This window comes from Drosophila hydei, unplaced genomic scaffold, assembly GCF_003285905.1.
Source record: "Drosophila hydei strain 15085-1641.00,03,60 unplaced genomic scaffold, DhydRS2 tig00000060-arrow-pilon, whole genome shotgun sequence".
NCBI classification, from domain to species: domain Eukaryota; kingdom Metazoa; phylum Arthropoda; class Insecta; order Diptera; family Drosophilidae; genus Drosophila; species Drosophila hydei.
The window spans coordinates 6,212,659-6,231,876 of record NW_022045656.1 but is presented as its reverse complement, the minus strand read 5'-3'; the positions used below and the strand labels follow the sequence as shown (position 1 = coordinate 6,231,876).

General features: G+C 40.5%; 3 protein-coding genes and 2 non-coding genes across 7 annotated transcripts in view; 3 read left to right on the top strand and 2 right to left on the bottom strand.

Annotated features, from left to right (window-relative positions):
- Positions 1-161: 161 nt before the first annotated feature.
- Trnam-cau lies at positions 162-234 on the bottom strand. The gene has a single exon. It is a non-coding gene; the product is annotated as a tRNA-Met (tRNA).
- Positions 235-435: 201 nt separating this feature from the next.
- Positions 436-508, top strand: Trnar-ucu. Its single transcript has one exon. It is a non-coding gene; the product is annotated as a tRNA-Arg (tRNA).
- Positions 509-523: 15 nt separating this feature from the next.
- LOC111600598 (small integral membrane protein 12-A) lies at positions 524-1,024 on the bottom strand. Its single transcript, XM_023316790.2, has 2 exons — positions 800-1,024; positions 524-735 (listed from the first exon to the last, which is right to left on the bottom strand). Exons 1-2 carry the CDS (start codon positions 927-929, stop codon positions 599-601), a joined length of 267 nt encoding a protein of 88 aa, XP_023172558.1. The 5' UTR covers positions 930-1,024; the 3' UTR covers positions 524-598.
- A 728-nt stretch (positions 1,025-1,752) lies between these two features.
- Positions 1,753-15,128, top strand: LOC111600585 (F-box/LRR-repeat protein 20). 3 transcript variants are annotated; one of them, XM_023316772.2, is made up of 10 exons: positions 1,753-2,437; positions 10,665-11,881; positions 12,325-12,441; positions 12,507-12,590; positions 12,661-12,755; positions 13,304-13,481; positions 13,549-13,737; positions 13,940-14,233; positions 14,296-14,508; positions 14,602-15,128. In XM_023316772.2, exons 2-10 carry the CDS (start codon positions 11,174-11,176, stop codon positions 14,707-14,709), a joined length of 1,986 nt encoding a protein of 661 aa, XP_023172540.2. In that variant the 5' UTR covers positions 1,753-2,437; positions 10,665-11,173; the 3' UTR covers positions 14,710-15,128. The 3 variants fall into 3 exon arrangements, with proteins under 3 accessions (XP_023172540.2, XP_023172542.2, XP_023172543.2); XM_023316774.2 differs by lacking the exon at positions 10,665-11,881 and having other exon boundaries at positions 1,924-2,437; positions 14,602-15,118; XM_023316775.2 differs by lacking the exons at positions 1,753-2,437; positions 10,665-11,881 and adding an exon at positions 4,144-4,374 and having other exon boundaries at positions 14,602-15,118.
- A 1,771-nt stretch (positions 15,129-16,899) lies between these two features.
- The window catches only part of LOC111600601, a 29,336-nt gene continuing 27,017 nt past the window's right edge, over positions 16,900-19,218 (top strand). Inside the window, exon 1 of the mRNA XM_023316794.2 lies at positions 16,900-17,989. The gene's annotated coding sequence lies outside the window, so the exon portion shown is untranslated. The remainder of the gene's footprint in view (positions 17,990-19,218) is intronic.

Sequence of the window (19,218 nt, the reverse complement as noted above, 5' to 3'; positions counted from 1 at the left end):
TCCAAGTTATAATATAATAAATATATTTCTATCATGCTTTTAATCGATATGTCTGTTACATACATTTCAACAAACGCATTATATTCTAATTTCCCATTTTGAACGGGAATAGAGTATAATATATACAAACAAAAATAATTTTTAAAAATAAAAAAATTACATGCCCCGGGTGAGGCTCGAACTCACGACCTTAAGATTATGAGACTTACGCGCTGCCAACTGCGCCACCGAGGCCATGTATATCCTCACGTTTAACAAAATACTTAATTCAGAATTGTTCTAGACGCATTCAAGTTGTTTGTACAGCTTTGAATATACTTAGAACGGTTTTCATTTTTTTGTAAGCAACCAGCAGGCGCAACGAGCTTTTGCTTTGAATAGGTTGAAAAAACTCCACTTGGCTTGTATAAGTTATTGGCGAACCGTCCACCACCTGTCCCTTTGGCGCAGAGGATAGCGCGTTGGACTTCTAATCCAAAGGTCGCGGGTTCGATCCCCGCAAGGGATGTAAAAGTGACATCAATTTTTTTTTTACTATTTTATTCAACTATAATTTTATTTTACATTCCTTATAATTAGGTAACAACCTATTCAGCAATCACGCCTTCGGCTGCAATGACGGTGATAAATTTCGCTCTAGCACGGAGCTAGACAACTTTAATTTCTCCACATTAACTGCGTTTTCTACTAAATTTTCAGCAACTTGGCGCTGAGAGCGGATCTCTTGTATGGAAGCTATAATTAAAATAGATTAATGATTAGGGAATGTTATGTGGTTACGGGTAAAAATGTCACTTACGACTATATGGCGTGTATTTGTCGGATAGAAGACTTTCTAAATTATAACCAACGAAGCCAACGACGGCAGCAGCTGGTAAAGTGATATAAACAGCATTGCGCCGCAGGAGAGCCATAATTATTGGCCACATTTTTGTTTTTTATTTGTTGATCAAATAATGCAGGAAAGATTTTTGACGGAAAAGACAACAACCCAATGCATTCAGCATATTCACCCAATATACTAAACGTATTAAATTTGGGCACAAAATATGGTAACACTCACAGCACCGGCGAATGGTGGATTTCAATGCCCTAATGTGGAAATTGTACAAATATATATTCTATCTTTTACCTACAGCGTAAAATATCGTTACCTTAAAATCAATTAATAATTTATATATAAAATAGTTCGAATTGTAAATAATGCAATATTTTATTTTATCCGCGCATTTTCGATTTTGTTATCGATAGTTAATAATGCACAAGGTTCTGTTTTAAATAGCATATAAGTAAAACAACTTAAATATTAAATTTTAATTTGTTTTGTAAGCAGCTAAGACATATGCAAATAATGCAATATTTTATAATTTATATCATTCTACATTGCTTTCGAATATGATTTCATAAATTTAAAAAGCTTTGTATCGATTGGTAGCAGTGTGGTAAAGTCTCGAGAGATTATCTTGGTAAATCGATGCATCTCGTATAAAACGTATCGTATTTAATTCTTACTGCACAGTATGTATTTCATTAATATTTTATAACGTACGATAGCCATTTAATCGAATAAGTGGCTTGCATTTCAATTCCTGTTAGTTAACATAACTTTTTACATTTTACAGCTGACCTTGTTGTTTATAGATCATCGTATATTGCATGTCCCCAATAGAGATGAACAGAAACGTAGCACAGCTGATTTGCATCGATTCATCGGATTCATCGCTACTTTATGGTTATCTCGTCGAAATTTTCACAAGAAAAATAAACATAAACAGAACAAAGTTAGAGCGAGACGCGCAAAGAGTGGTGAAACGTATTTAATGTTATTGCAAATTTTCATTGAAATGTTGCAATCGCAAAGCAAACTCGTAATTGAGAACAGATAAAAATAATATCTTATCGTTGTGTATATATTATATACGTTAAGCAAGTGTAATGTGCATAAAAATAACTGCAAATAACAATCGAAAACAAAATGAAAAAAGTGCTCGACAGGGAAAAAGTTATTTACGCATTAGGAACAAGTCAGCTTAATTACACTTTCAGTTGGTTATAATGTATAATTACAACGACGTAAGAGCAGCAGCAGCAGCAGCAACATCGCTAAAGAACAAAGAACTCCAGTGCATTAATAACCAACTGGTGCAAACGCAGCAGCAGCACCAACAAACACAAAAACAACAAGGGCAGCAGCCGCAGTGCGACGCATAATTTCCTGCTTACCCACACTCTCTCACACACACACAGGCACTAAAGAGCGTGTGCTGTTGCGCGCGTGGGAAGAGGACGCCGTAACGGCCGGCCAACAAAGAAAAATATCTCCGCAATAGAGAGCGCGAGCGAGAGAGAGGGACTGAGAGAGAGACAGAGAGGGCAACGACAGCAATTCGTATCGCAAAAAATGACCAATTCGAACCATCGCCATCATCGAATCGATGTAAGTAGAATATCTTATGTGCATTATATATAAATATCCCTGTACGGTTGCAAGCAAATAAGTTTGCATGTGTATCTAAATATATGTATGTTGCTCCATTCACACGAAAAGCGTCATAAAACGTAAAGAAAACAGAACCTTGTTTACTTTGTGTAGCCTAAACCCATATTGGAAACGCGTATGAAACTCTGGTGTTTCCTTTACTTTGTCTCGTCTGTTTAGCTGACTGGGAATGCAATTTAAGCGCAGTACCGACAATAATCAAAGCAATAAAAGCCAAAAGCAACAATAAACAGCTTCATTGCCTCTCATTGGCTATTTCATTTAAAACGTATATATATATATATATATATATATATATATGTGTGTGTATGCATGTGTGTGCGTGTGAATGTGTGTTCATAGTTGTTGCTCTTTTGTTTGCGCGCATCGGCCACAACACTCATCCAAACATATGCATGCACACAGACACAAACTCCAGACAGTGAGACAGTCAGTCAAACAAGATTACCGCCCTTTGCTCTGCTCCTCCCCCATACACGGTTGCAGTTGTGTTATGCTCTCACGCACACACTCACACACACACATATATATATCTATATATATATATATATATATTTCCTTTTATGATTTCTTCTTTACATTTTTGTAGCAAAGTTGGTTCTTTGTCAGAGCAAAATGTCGCCTTTGTTGGCGCTTCACGCTGTTGCTCTCATGCCCTAGCCGCTCCTAAAAGTGTAAGTGGCTGCTACCCAACCCCGAACTTGTCCCAATGTTTGTCTTTTAACACAAGTTAACAGCGACTTAAGCAAAAGTGCAATAAACTCGTTGACGTCGACCCCACTGTCGTAACTGTTCCCATCCAGTCTAGCTCAAGCTAATGACCAATGCTAGGAACTTCTTTGAAGTCTTCAATACATATACACATGCATACATACAAAAGAACATTAGGGTAAGAGTGTGTTTGACTCAGCGCTAGACATCTAATTGGAAGCAGAGTACAACAGCCCGCAACCCACTCTCCTCTTATAGAGTTGCCCAACCCATGCTAATTGCCTGAAGGGGAAGTCGTCGATTTGCGTTGTGGCTATCAGTCTCAGCTGTCGAAAATGGATTTAAAATGTGCATGAGTCAATGTATATGTGTGTTAGCTTACAGTTAGATTCCGTCTGGGTTGCTGTTGAAAACTAGTTAACGGCAATAACAACAAATGCAAACATTGACCACAGGGCTTTTCAGCGGAAAAACAGCTGACATGAAAGTACAACTGTCTGGCAGCACTATGCATGCAGTTAAAAAGTGAATGCAAACATACATATGTATGTAAAATACAGCCATTCATAGTGTTAGTGCTGGTGTTGGTGGCGCTTTAAACGCAGCAGTGGAATTTTAGTTGGTTCCATGCCGACATTTGTTTTTGTTTGTCAAACGCTTGTGCTCTCTCACACTCACTCTCTCGCTAGTTCGCTCTGTCATCGGCACTCGTACATACATATACACTCATACCAACGCTCTCATTGAGACTTTCGTGTTGTTATTTTTGTGGGTGCATTGCACCGCCCCCTCTCACGCATCTGGCGTGCGCTCTATAGTATCTGCTTGTGTGTGTAAGTGTGACCCCACATGCATTTTCGAGGCCCGAGCAGAGCGCATTCGAGCTGCAGCTGTTTGCTGCTCGCTCAGTTACCATTCTGTGCTCTGTTGTTATCCATGTCGACGCGTTGTTGCGGTCGTCGCTGCGCTGTCATTGTCTCGCGTGTCTGCATTTACTCTGGTTGTGTGAATTTGGTTTTTCCAGCGCATCCACATAACAAAAAGTAAAATTTATTTGTGTAAAAATCTTTGAAATTCTTTTGCTGAATTGGTGCGCGTACTATGTAAACGTCGCACAGTAATCAAATAAAGCAAATTCAGAGGAAATTAAACAGTAACAAATGGTACGCGAAGTTTTTTTATATTTTATTTATTTATTTACTGCTGTTTTTTTTTTACTATCAACTGGACATGTAAAAACGTAACTTAAAATGTGTTAGTGCCTGCTCTTATACGTGCGCGTGTGTGTGTGTGTGACTGTTTGGTGTTTTTGCATATAACACTTTATTACAGTTGCCATTAGTTTTTTTTTTCTAGTGTGTCGTCAGCTGTTCTCTGTTCTTTATCGCTGTCTGTTTTGCACTCCAACGGCAGTGCCCTCACACTGCTGCAAAAGGGAAATTGTTATGCTTTTGTAATTTAGTTGACTCTCTGTGTCTGTGGTGATAAGATTTTATTCTTTTTCATTGTTTTTATTGCGTCTCGCTTTTGATTGTTATTTGCGTGCTCGCATAATACTTTTAGGTACATGCATGCAGAAACACGCAGACAGATGCATGTACATACATACATACATTGTACATATGTACATTCATATAGATAGCTGTATGTAGCACAGATATGCACACGGATGACCCAGTTTTCGTTGACCTTGCGGCCTTCGAGAGGCCCATATACAGATTGTCATATACTTTTAGTGTACGCATGTACAAAAATATGTATGTGCGTATGTATGTATATCAGTGCAATAGACTTAACAATCGACACACAGCTGACTGCCTGAATGCCTGACTGGCTGGCTGGGCTATTTGATTTGGCCATGGCTTATATAAATACACTGCAATTCCCATTTTTTTACAATACAAATATAAATAGCTTTTATATGCATATGCATAGGTTAGTAGTTCTTCTGGCCATTACATTTTGTCGAGGTCGCTGTCCATAAAAGCATTAAAACAACATTGTTCGATATGCAGAGTTTGCATTTTAAATATTGTTTACTTTTTAAGACGATCAACACATTGTCTCTATCTTTGTTACACACAACCATACCTAAACACACACACATACTCTGTCTCTTCTCTTAGCACCTTTGTGCTTGTTCGCTTTTGCACCTCAATTGCGTGTACGATTCCAAATTGTTTTTGACATTATGCCTCTCAGCTGTTCGTAGAGCGTGTTTTTCTTCCTCTTCTTTTTTGTGGGTCTTTGGCTCTAGCTTCTACGTTCCTAACAAATCAGTGTACAATGTCCAGATAATAACCCAGAATCACGTATTCTGTTTACGTATGGTACGTACGTACGTACTTATGTTAGTGAGAGGGCAGTCTAAAAGCTTGTATGCATTATTAAATGCATATGTATATGTGAATGAAATTAGTTTTGATTAATGTAGTCAATGATAATATATAAAAGTAAATAGTTCTCAATATTTTTTAAAATCAAAAATATGTTTATGAATATAAATGTGTTGTCGACCCACCCTCGTGCAAACAATCAAATGTTCTGCAATCTGTGTGACCGTCGCATCTCATTGTAGCAACTGAAAAGTGTCCACCTAATCATGCGAAATGAATTGAAGCCATTTAGTTGAGTTAAAATAAATAAGAATTTTGATGTGAGATGATTTCACACAAGACATGAAATATGCGATAACTGTGCTCTTTCCCTCCCTCTTTCACTCTCTTTGTTGCCCTGCCATTGTGCTTACTGTATATCTAAGTGCATAGAAAGATTTGTATAGCAAATCGGTTACATAGATTCTCGTCGATTTGACAATATAAGAGTTGACCATATAAGAGCATGCGGATATTTGTTGTTGTGCGCCATCGATGCAAGGCTACAAATTAACATAGACATAAAGACATGAACATACAGCATGTGTGCCATCTATTTCTATGTACATTCATGGTACGTATGTATTTGACTTATATAAATGCCAATTTAATTCAAAAGCGTTGTCGCTCATCGCATGAGTCCTCCAATCAGCAATTTAAAGATCTTCAATGTGACGAATGAGGCATAGATATGCATACTAACATACATATGCGCTGCCAATAATAAGAGTTGAATTGAATATTAAGTGTGCGTGAACTCTCTTTTTTTGTTTGACTCTTGCTCGCTCTTTGATTTGGTTTCCTTAAACTTTGCTGTTGATAGATGAACACGGATCAAGTATGGGCGATTACTCTTATAAATTTATACAAGTATTTGCATTTATATCTTGAGCATAAACTTTCTTTATGAACTGTTTATTATGTTAATGTTATATTTGTGTGTTATTTCATCAATTGTATATTTCTGTATGGATGTATAAATACATATACATATACATATGTATGCGTGCTTATGTCTACATCTACATCTACATATACGTATGTGTTTGAGCTTTGCATGTATTTTTGGTTACTCGCTGGTTACTTCCAGTTATTGAGCCGATCATCAAGTTCCAATCAGCTGGCCTGCTATATGAGTGTATGTAGTTTTATTCTTTGGTCGCTTTACTCGAATTCGCAACACGTTCGATTGCCTTTTTAAATTGGCTTTGATGATTTTTCATTTAAGCTGAATGCCATACATTTTAAATATGTACATATATAAGGGGGTGGGGAGAGGGGGAGTTGGCGCATGGTCATTGACTGGTCGTCCGTTTTTGGGGCCTCAGTTGGAGGCATAACTCGAAGCGTGTGAGTTGTCAATTATGCACGAAGCAGAAAGATCAGTTGGCCATATAGGGTTTAGACAAATATTAATTGTATATGTATGTAAATTATATGTTTTCCAGTCCTGTGGTGACTGAAAGTTAGGTTGAGAGGCGACTGTGCCTCTTATTGCTGGCCTCGGGCTCAGACAATGAAATAAGCCATTTAACGAGCAAATGACGGAGTGAATATTTATTTAAGCGGTTTACTGGAAGAACGCTTTTTAACCCTGCTTTTAATTGTTCTTTTTTTGAATAATCGAAACAGTTAATTTTATTGGTTTTTCTTATTATATTCACTATTTTTAGTTTTACTTATATGACACCAATTTTTAGCATGTCCTATCAGTACGAGTTAAAACACGAGACTGATCTATATTTTTACAAATCATAGCCTCACCGGCGTAAGTAGAGTTGCTCTTGCCAGGGCTGTTCCTTAACATGTCTAGCACCCGATAATAAGTGTTGAATAATACCTTATATTAAGTGTTATAAGCTAACTAAGTGTTATAAGTTAACTACCCCCCCCCTCAAGTGTAAGGTCGTCCTCGACCGACCCAATTCCAGCGACGACTCCTCGCAAGTGCTTCGCGGACTTCTTTGCGTCGATGATCCACCAAAGAGTGAGGCCAATGCAGATTAAAGCACAGCATATGGCTCCTCTTTCGGAGTGCCGTACAACGGCACATCATCAAAGTGCACCATTTCGGTTCCTTGGTCGCATATTAGCAGCGGTGACCAGCGAGTCGGTGCAGGTGTTCTCGAATGAAATCCGCAAGTCGTTCTCATTCACATTCAATACGGAGCAGTATGAGCAGCGTACTGATTCTTCGCTATCGCCGTTCAGCAGGCGCTTACTAAGCTTGCTCTTGCGCCTACGTATGTGGCGTCTGTTGAAGCTGTTGGTGCCCGACGTGGACGTGAGCCTTGGCATCGGATGATGCACACCAAAGTTGTGCAGCCGCAGCGACTTGAGTGTGGCTGGCGCCGTCGATGACTGGCCGTGCACGTGCCCGTGATGGCCGTGATGACTGTGTCCCACCACTCCAGCGATGCTATGAGCCGTTACTGGACGAGTGATGTGTGTAGTCTGTCGGCGCGCTCAGCTGGCGATTGAATTCGGCCTTGCGGCGCGTCAAGTCCGTCAGGCAGTATTTGTTCAGATGGCCGTTGCTGGAGACAGGGCTCTTGGGCGATGATGCCAGATGCTGCGTATAGGCCGAAGGAGTTGCTGCTCACGCTTAGCTTATTGCCGGCGTTGTGCAGCAGATTGTTACAGTTCTTGCCGCTGATCTTGGCTGCCAGCGACTGCGACACCGGCCGACTTTTTGCTAGGCGCCCTGTACTCCTTGTCGTCGCTCTCGCTGCGCACCGATGCTCGATACGCAGGAAATGTCTTCGTCTTGCTCTTCAGCGAGCCGTTCAGCAGTAGCTGCTGTTGCCGTGCGGCAACTGCCGACAATGCCGGCCGCTGCAGTTGACGTGACGCCGCTGTGAAACTTCTTGAATTAATGCAGTTGGCGGTGTTTTGGGGATTTCTTGACTTGGTTCTAGTATGGATGAAGAGTCGCTTGGCTCTGCCGCCGCGAAGAACTCGTTAGTTGTTGCTTCTACTGTTGGTGGTGGTGCCGTGAACAAGGGGATTTCCTCAACGATTCCGCTTGTAGATTTGCCTGCTGTGGTTCTGGCTTAGCATCCAACTGTGGTGCGAATAGAGCTGTTGCTGGTCCTTGTGAAAATATGGGCAAACTCTGTGATGTTGGGAATAATGGAACTTCCGAAACAGGTGCAGTTGACGGTGGTGCAAATAGTGTAACCTCCTGATTTTGATTTGAAGAGCTCTTTAGCTCTTCCCTCTGAGTCGGTGACTTAAAAAGGTTGTTGCTTGTATCTGGTGTAAGTCCTTGTGTTGCGTTAGTCGGACTGGAAAAGAGAGGAACCTCCTGAAGTGTATCGGCTAGTGCTGGTGCAAAAAGCGATGTAGTTGCTTCGTGAGTCTGAAAGAGGCCCGTCGATGCCTGTGGTGTAAACAGCGATGTTGCTGGCCCAGTTGGGGGTGGTGCAGCCGCAACAGAGGAACTTCCTGGCTTGGCGCTGGTGCAGCTGACGGAGCTGGCGCTGTAAATAGGGCAACTTCTGTAGGCTGTGCTCCAAAAGGATTAAAAATAGCAGCAGGTGCTGCGAAGGGTGCAAAGGGCGTGGCTGTTAAAGCTGTTTGCTGGCCAAAGCCTGTTGCGGGCACTGCAGTTTCCTGAGCTGTCAGTGGACTCTTGTAGAGTCTGGTACCCTTCTGCAGGCGGTACGAGGAGTGTGCAGGTCCTGCCGCTGGTGGTGGTGCTGCTACTGCCGCTGGTGGGGGAGTTGCTGCAGCCACTGATGGCGGTGCAAACGTTGGAGTACTCTCGATTAAACCAGGTGCTTGAGCAGCTGTCAGTGGCTGAGGGACAGTGGCTACTTGGGTGACTGTCGGAGTCTGAGCGTATGTCGCTGGCGGAGCAGTTGCCCCAGGCTGAGTAAATGTCGGTGGTACCGCGGCTGGCGTTGGCTGAACACCGGTTGATTGCCCAGAAACAGCTGGTGCTGGCGTAAAGAAGTTACCAACAGACGGAGCTGCAGCAACTACGGAAGGATTGATGTAACCACCTACAGTGGGTGGTGCTACAGTGGGCGAAAAATAATCAGCAGCAGCAGGCGGAGCTGCAGGCGTAAAAAAGTTTGCAGGCGGCTGCGGTACGGCAGCGCCGGATGTGCTTATGTCAAAGTAGCCACCAGAATCAGCTGGATTGTAGCTGGCTGGTGGGGGTGGCGCAGGTTCGTTGGTTCTGCCTGTGGCCGATTGCACTAGACCCGAAATATTCTGTAACACGCCAGTGGGCACTAGACTAGTGAGTGAGAAGAGACCACCGCTCTTGCGTTCCTCTTGAACGGCTGGTGGTGCAGGCTGCTCGAATGCTGCTGCTGCCGCCGCTGCCGATGGCTGTGTGGGATATGGCGGTGCTTGGAAGGGATCAACAGCTGGCACTGGCTGCTGTTGCTGCTCGGAGAGACCTGGTATGGGTGCGTATAGCTTCTTTCTGGCACTAATGCGATAAGTGTTCTGTCCGGCCCCACGTTGGGCGCCAATTATATGTTTTCCAGTCCTGTGGTGACTGAAAGTTAGGTTGAGAGGCGACTGTGCCTCTTATTGCTGGCCTCGGGCTCAGACAATGAAATAAGCCATTTAACGAGCAAATGACGGAGTGAATATTTATTTAAGCGGTTTACTGGAAGAACGCTTTTTAACCCTGCTTTTAATTGTTCTTTTTTTGAATAATCGAAACAGTTAATTTTATTGGTTTTTCTTATTATATTCACTATTTTTAGTTTTACTTATATGACACCAATTTTTAGCATGTCCTATCAGTACGAGTTAAAACACGAGACTGATCTATATTTTTACAAATCATAGCCTCACCGGCGTAAGTAGAGTTGCTCTTGCCAGGGCTGTTCCTTAACATGTCTAGCACCCGATAATAAGTGTTGAATAATACCTTATATTAAGTGTTATAAGCTAACTAAGTGTTATAAGTTAACTTGTATGTATATGTATTACATTATAAAGAAATCCATTTGCATTAGCGTTTGCATTGTGACGACGTCAACCTTGGGTAATATTTTAATGTCTTTTAATATGTCTTTTTGTTGTTCTATTTCTCACGTGCGCGCCACGCGTAGCAATAAAGTAAAAAGCTAAAGCAGAATTCGAAACAAAAATAACAATAACAAACAAGAATAAGCAATTAAACAAATACAAGTTCCTGGTGTAAAATCAGCCAAAAAGTGCACTTGATACGAATAGAGGCGGCGCGAATGATTAACTAACGCTCTTCATTAAATACGCCATTCAAAGAGCAGCAAAGCAAAAGAGCGCTACGCAGTCTCTTAATCATACATTTATGGTTTGTTTTTGTTAAGCAGCCGAAGCAGCCACAAAAGACAAATAAAAGCCGAAGAGCGGGGGAAATATCACGACATACCCAAATACGCAATTTGTGAATAATTTAATCGTGCATTCACACGAAGACGCAAACAGCAGCGAGCGACGGATAACGTCTTTCTCTCTCGTTAAGTGAGCGAACGTCAGTCGAAGAGTTGAAGCTTTAAAGAAAACAAGGAATAAAAAGACTAAAGCGACGCTGTTAAACGCTATCTCTTCCCACTTGAAGAGCTTAAACGAACCCTTAATGTTTGCGCGTAGTGGTATTAGTGCTGCGCCCAACAGCGGCAGTGGCAGAGGCAGCGCTGATGACGGCGGCGGTGGCGGCAGCAGCGGTGGTGGTGGTGGTAGTGGGGGAGTCGCTGCTGGCAGTATTGAGTTGCTGTGTCCACCCAGCGGCAGTAGCAGCATTAGTGGCAGCGGCAGCTTCAGTAGCAGCGGCGCCAGTACAACGGCGACTAACAGCACCAGTGTCAGCGTCGGTGCGTCTACGCCTGCCGCAGCTTCGGACTTGTTGGACGACAGCGCTGAGAATAACAACAATGCGAATACCAATCGAAATTTGAGCTTACAGCTGAGCAACAGCAACAACAACAATGTGAACAACAATAGTAATCACAGCAATGGTAACGGGAGCGTCAGCGTCACTGGCAGCGGCAGTAGCAGCACCAATCTAATCAGCGGCATCTGCAGCAGCATTTGGCGCACAGCGACCTTTGGCAGCGCAGCGCCCATTGCTAGCATTATGGCAGCTAACAGTAATAGCACCAGCAGCAGCAGCAGTAGCAGCAGCAATAGCGGCAGTGTCAGTGGCAGCGGTGTTAGCGCCAGCTACTCGTCCAGCGCATCCTCAATTTCCCCAGCAGCCAATGAGGCGTGTGTTGTAGAGCAGAAGCAGCAACAGCAGCAGCGTACCCAATTGCAAATACAGCTCGGTGCGGAGCAGGACGAGCCCGTAAGATTAAACACAAAAGAAAACAAAGACAAAACAAAAAGAAAGAAAAAACAAAAAAAATGTTGCTTTGATTTTTGGTTTCCACTCCATTCACTCGATATGGCATCTCTCAGCGGTCATTCATCAAGGCTATCATTTTGTACATAGCCCCACGCCTCGCCTCGCTCCACAGCCTTGCCTATACCTTTGTTGTATACTCTCTTCTATCTTTTTCTCTCTCCCTCTCTGTCTTTCAGTCTCGAGCATTGTTCATCAATTAATTTGTTCTTTTCGTTTTTTTTTTTGAGAATTGTTTTTGGGGCAGCCTCAATTAAGATCGGAGTCAATTGTTTTGTTTTGGTACAGCAAACGCATTAAATTCTATTAAAAGACAAATCACTCCATATATTTACTTAGCTCTTGTGTGCATGTACAGTTGCTGATGATTTTGTCACAATTCGCAGCAAACATTCCTAGGCGCCACCGAACTGGACGATGAGCTAATCAAACAACTGCCAAAGGAGGTATTGCTACGCGTTTTCTCCTACCTGGACGTCGTCTCATTATGCCGCTGTGCCCAGGTGGGTCTCACAATTTCAATATGCATATAGATTAAACTAAATTAATTGTGCGTGGGGCATTGCAGGTGTGCAAATATTGGAATGTGCTCGCCTTGGACGGTTCCAGCTGGCAGAAAATCAATTTGTTCGATTTCCAACGTGATATCGAGGTATGTAATTAACAGTTATACATGGTTACATTAATTATCAATTTGCCTATTCTCTCACTCCGTACGACAGGGTCCGGTGATCGAGAATATATCGCAACGATGTGGCGGCTTTCTCAAATCCCTATCGCTACGTGGTTGCCAATCCGTGGGAGATCAGTCCATCAAGTAAGCTAAAAAAAGAGGATATATATAAAGAGGATTCAAGAAATGAGTGTGTTTTATTTGCTGCACTCAATCACATAGTCGCTCTCATTACTGTTAATGATGTGAAGTAAGCAAAAATAGAAGCAACGGAAACTTAAAGCTGTAGAATATGAGAAGAAAAAGAGTCACTCAAAATTATTCCAATGAGAGCACTAACGCAGTCAATTTTACTGCTAAAACAGCAGAAGCAGATCATAAGAAGAAAGCAAATCAAAACTTCACTCAAGAGAGAGAAAGAGAAAAAGAGCGAGTCAGGCACACAGAATGAGACGCTCTTAAATATAAAGCAAACGAAAATAGAACATCATCAATATAACGGGGTTACACAACTAACCCTTCAGTTCTGCTAAAGAGAGCTCTGCACGGAATAATGAGAGCGTTGATTGTTATCTCTTTGTGTCCGTCTAGTTGGATTTGTAACTTAAATTATAGGAGTTTGGAAGCCATGACATTTACTCAAGTTAATAATTCTGTAATAATTGAATGTAAATGTTTTTTTCATTATGTAGAACTCTAGCAAATCACTGCCACAACATAGAACACCTGGATCTGTCGGAGTGCAAGAAGATCACAGACAACTCGGTCACAGACATCAGCAGGTACTGCAGCAAACTGACGGCCATCAACTTGGACTCCTGTTCGAACATAACCGATAATAGCCTTAAATATATATCGGATGGCTGTCCAGTAAGCCAACTCGACATACTAAATAAAAATAATAACAAATTGCATTAATTTTTGTGACTTTTTGTAGAACCTGCTGGAGATTAATGTGTCCTGGTGTGATTTGGTGTCTGAGAATGGAATCGAGGCGCTGGCCCGCGGTTGTGTCAAACTGCGCAAGTTCAGCAGCAAAGGTTGTAAACAAATTAACGACAATGCCATCACGTGCCTGGCCAAATACTGTCCCGATCTAATGGTGCTAAATCTACACAGCTGCGAGGTAACGCCAATTGCAACTGGCTCATTAAGAATTTCTATCAGGCATCACAAACTAGTAAAAACATGTGAAATAATTAAAATCTATGTGTGGTAGATCTACATACATATGCATATATATAGCAGATATATATTAAATGAAATTGGAAATAGAAAGCTAACGGTTTAGCCTGATAAATCTGTATCTCTATCTAAATACTTCACAGACTATCAGCGACTCGTCCATACGCCAGTTGGCCGCTAGCTGCCCTCGGCTACAGAAGCTGTGCGTGTCCAAGTGCGTGGAACTAACTGATCTCTCGCTGATGGCCTTGTCGCAGCACAACCAACAGCTGAACACCTTGGAGGTGTCCGGCTGTCGCAATTTTACGGACATTGGTTTTCAGGCGCTCGGCCGCAACTGCAAGTACCTGGAGCGCATGGATCTGGAGGAGTGCAGCCAGATAACGGATCTAACGCTGGCTCACCTGGCCACCGGTTGTCCCAGTCTTGAGAAGCTGGTAAGCTGCCAAAGAGCCTATCTTAAAGTTAAGCATTTAATGCAAAGTCGCTTCACTTGCAGACGCTGTCACACTGCGAACTGATTACGGACGATGGCATACGGCATTTGACCACGGGTAGCTGTGCAGCTGAGAGCCTCTCGGTGCTAGAGCTGGACAATTGTCCATTGATCACGGATCGAACGCTGGAGCATTTAGTGTCGTGCCACAATTTGCAGCGCATCGAGCTCTTTGACTGCCAGCTCATTTCACGCGCGGCCATACGCAAGCTGAAGGTGGGCGTGGTAGCAATCAGCAGTAGCTATATATAGATATATAGAGTATATACCATTTGCTGAAATGCTTTTATTTGTCTTATTTGCATGCAGAATCATCTACCAAATATCAAGGTGCACGCCTACTTTGCACCTGTAACACCGCCTGCTGTGACAACGGGGCATCGTCCAAGATATTGTCGCTGCTGTGAGATTCTCTGAGATACGGCCATTGGCTTTGCCAGACGGATAATGCGCAAATCTGCCACGGACTGATGTTGGCCTGTTTGCATCGTCCTGATTGCCATGCTCCTAAGCCTGATGCTCATTGCGATCTTGTATTATCTCAAATTGCTTGAAAGCAACTATTGAACGGTGAATGGTGACTGATGGAATGATGAATAATGACGTCTGCAGGAGGCAAACCAGAACACAGCAACGCTCACACACACACACACACAGAGACACACACCAATAGAAACTGTGTATAACTAAAGCAAGATTCTAATAACTCGATATTTAAGCATACGAAACACACGAAATTCGTTGTCCAAAAACGAATCGAAGCAAAACATTTTTATTAGTCTTTAGTTTTATTTCTTTTGCAAGAGTTTCTAAAACTCGACCCTTCAAACATGTAAAATTGTGATTATTTTATTTAATATGCTAAGCTGTTATGTTAACTAAATAACGTTTAATGATTTTTGTGTGTATTATTAGCTATTATTATTTGTAAATCTCTCATTTCGGTTTCATTTTTTCTCTCGTTTCGTCTGTGAGAATAATTGTCAATCAAATTTGCTTTTGCATGTAGATATACGTACATGTGCATATGTATTTATACATGTATTTTCACCTGAATACTGTCTATAATTTCTGACACACACACATACGCGTACACACACAAGAAGCTTGCATGCTGTTTAGGTGTTAATGTAATTATGATTTTATGATAAGTGAGAGCAAATGCATATAAAAACTACTTATATATATATATATATATACATATATACATAACTGAGATTTTAATCAAGTCTAAACATGTCGATAGAACCACAAAGCGTTCACCCACACAAACACACACACACACACACAACTACACACACACATACCTTACAGTCAATGAATACTTTTAGGCTATTTCCCAATATAACTGTTGCTATTTTCCGGTTTTTATTTAATTTAGTGCCAGCTAAATCATATACATATATATTTAACATAGAACATTATACATGATACACTATATATATATGTATATATATATAGTTGCACACACACACACACATTGCACGTGTGTGTTTGGCTGCACACAATGTCAACGAAATACAAACTGTAAATTAAGCCATAACAAATCGAAAACAAACGCAAACTAAAACCTAAAAACAAAAACGAAATAAAAACAAAACAAAAAACAAATAATAACCATTCAAGTGCAAGCAAATCTTTTACACACAAATAAACAAACAAACAGATGGATCACGTTTCTAAAACACAATTCTCTCATACAATATATATATATAAATACTTAGTACATAAACACATGGTAAATAAATCAATATATATATACATTATGAGAAAAATATATATATATATTTAATTATATAATTCTATACACATATAATTGTCTATTTTGTAAATGTATTCCACACGAAAAGAGCGGGTACAACACTTCCAATTGGAACTAATTTTTGTCATCTCCCTTCGAGTTTCTACCAATTGGGTTTTACACAGGTTTCTTATACGAACTAAAGCTATGCTATTGGTTACTATGTATGTTTAGCTGGAGTATCAAGAAACCGAGCGCATTTCTTATAAGAATCAAATCTATCGTATTGGTGATTACACACATCGTATTTGAGTAAATTCAAGGCAAGCTGCCAGTGGGAATTTAATATTAATCTATGTGTAAATTTATTTGTTGTGCTTAACACTAATTTAGCATTTAAAATATCAATTGGTTGCCTGATCTAATGGCTTGTAGCTAAACAATCTATAGCTAATTAATTAATAATTTATGTGTTTCTATTAATATATGAACCAATAAGTGCATCAATAGATTTATAAAACCATCAACTTTAATTAACTTAACTTAAGGACTATATACAAAAACGACAAATATTTATTTAACTAAATAAAATGTGCTAAGCTTTCGAAGGTGCATATGTAAGTACATTAATATGTGTGCAAACAATATTTAAAAAAAAAAACTCATTTTTTACATTAAAAATTGGGAAATGCCAAAAATTATATTTCAAATGTCCGCCCTCTTCAGTAATGCCCCATCAACAACAGAGTAATGTAATAAATAGCTGTGACCCTGTTTTCTTCGATATGTGGTTATCGCTCAGCCACCACACTTATCGCCGTCATTGCTCGATGTTTATGAGATACATTTCGATTGAAATCGGGTTGTACTTGTATTAGTTTGTGGTTGACGAAGGCATATCGAAATAATAAACAATTATGCGGAGTTTATTAACAATCAGTTTTTGCAGCTATGATTAAAAGCGTGTGTATGTGTGAGTGTGCGCGCGCGTAATTATGCAAAGCACAGCTGCCAAAGACGCTCCAAACGGCGGTGAAAGTGTTATTGTTGTTGCTGTTGCAGCGATATTGGCTTTGTTCGCTAGCAGCAGCCACTGTGGTTCAATTTGTTGTGGCATTTGCTTTAGCAGCAACGATCAATTTTCCCTAATAAAGACAACCAAGAGAAATACAGGAGAGAAGAGCAAAAGAAAAGTTAGGCAGACAAGTGAATAACAATAAAATCAAACAATTGGCTTTTTTCTTTTAATTATTTTTTGGTTTTCCGCTTTGTATGCCAATAAACTTGCAGTGCTGCTTGCGTTTACAGTTACATTCATACATAGAGAGATATGTATATGCTGTAAGCTATAATAAGTTCAAGGAAAGCAGAAAGCAAAATGCGAGAAACAGAATATGCAATGGAGTAAAATAAATTGACGCCTTCTGCTTGGGCCTCGCCTTGCCTCTGTCCACTTCATATTATGTAAAAGGTGCTCTGTTGACTCTGGTGCACCTGTTTTTAGTGTGCGTGCAATAAATATTAATTCAATTCCTGCTGCATGTAATAATAATGTTTAAAACGGAGCCAAATAATCGATGTGCGAAAACTTACCGTTGTCGGCTATAAGCTGGCGCGGGGGCAGCAACAGCAGCATTTGCAGCAACAAAGCACAGCTGAGCGTCGGCGTTGCTTTATGTATGCGTGTGCGTTTGTGTGCAATTGAAAAAGGAAGGAGTGGAGAAGGCAAATAACAACAGTCTCAATCGGAAACAGGAGCAGCAACGGATCTGTGAAGCGAATCGAATCGAATTGAATTGAACCGTTGCAAATCAATATTTATTATGCGAAAGCCCAACTGAACTGCAATAATGTCTAAGTGAAGCGACAAAACTAATTGGCAACAACAATATAATCGGAAAGCTGTGGGGCAACCTTGCAAGTTCTTTGCCCTTCTATTTATTCGTTTGTTAAACGGTAAGTCGGCCATTTTGATTAACATTTCGCTTTGGGTTTGCGTCTTTTGCGAATTACGTACCAAATTAGCATTACGTATGAAAGTGTGTACCTATTTATATATAAAAAAATATTTATATAAAAGCAACAATCAAAAAAACATATAATTGTTTGTTGTTCATATATGAACCTACATTTGAATTTGAGTATAAACAATCTTAATGACAGTTAGCATTCGAATTTCACAAGAGAACTTTGAAGATTGCGATGTTCAGCTTAAAACTTGTTTCTGTTCTAAGCGTGCGTATGTATGTACAGATATGTATGTATATATAGATGTATGAAAAGATATGTACATCGCATAGCAACGTTCTACTTATATAGATTGTGTACTATATACATATACATATGCATGTGCTAGTCCTCATATGGGCATGAGTAAATGATTTCAATTCACGTCTCACTGCGTCTCATTTCAATTTTTTGTTGACAGACAAACAGCAGCAGCAGCAGTAACCTCCCTTCTTCCCATCCATATTTTGTACTCCCCCGTTGCAAGCGCACACGTTTGCTTTTGTTGTAGCCGTCTTAATCAGCTGTGTGAGTCTTGACGACGTCTACGTCGCCGTCACCGTCATCGCCTGCTTTGCTTGATTTTTTTCTCTTCTGGTCTTTGCTGCAGACAAAGAAACTGTTAGCGCGTCTCTCTCTGCCTTGCTGTATATCCTTGATTTTTATTCGTTTGCGTTTTGGAGCGTTATTTTATTTCCTTTTGACGACGCCAGCAGCGTGTAGACAACAAAGAAAATGCTTGACAGATTAACTAAGTGTGTGTGTTTGTATTGATTTTTATTTTACATACATATATGCAAATTAAAGATCATTAAGCGAGAGTAAATGGGAGATAACTGTAAAATGTTAAGTTAACTAATCAACAGAGCTTACAAGCAACACACACACAAACAAATATTTAGTAGTCATTTTTTTTTGCAAAATACCAAATCTTATTGCTTACCCAAATTGCGTATGTTTCTATGAATATACGCATATGAATAACTATCACAGTAGCTGAGTTAAAGATAGAACGAGTGAGAAACAAAGGGAAAGAGGGTGGGCAGAGAGATAGAGAGAGGACCGTTGATCTAACAGATTCACTGGAATTTCCAGTTCAATATGGAATAACTTACATCTCTTAGTGCTAAGTAATGGCATTGCAATTTCAGTAATTTTATCTTCTTACTTAAGATCTT

Coding starts and splice junctions, on each gene's coding strand:
- LOC111600585 (XM_023316772.2), top strand. CDS start 11,174: ATGTTTGCGCGTAGTGGTATTAGTGCTGCGCCCAACAGCGGCAGTGGC. Junction 12,442..12,506: donor CATTATGCCGCTGTGCCCAG/GTGGGTCTCACA, acceptor GGGGCATTGCAG/GTGTGCAAATATTGGAATGT. Junction 13,482..13,548: donor ATATATCGGATGGCTGTCCA/GTAAGCCAACTC, acceptor GACTTTTTGTAG/AACCTGCTGGAGATTAATGT.
- LOC111600598 (XM_023316790.2), bottom strand. CDS start 929: ATGTGGCCAATAATTATGGCTCTCCTGCGGCGCAATGCTGTTTATATC. Junction 736..799: donor CAAATACACGCCATATAGTC/GTAAGTGACATT, acceptor TTTTAATTATAG/CTTCCATACAAGAGATCCGC.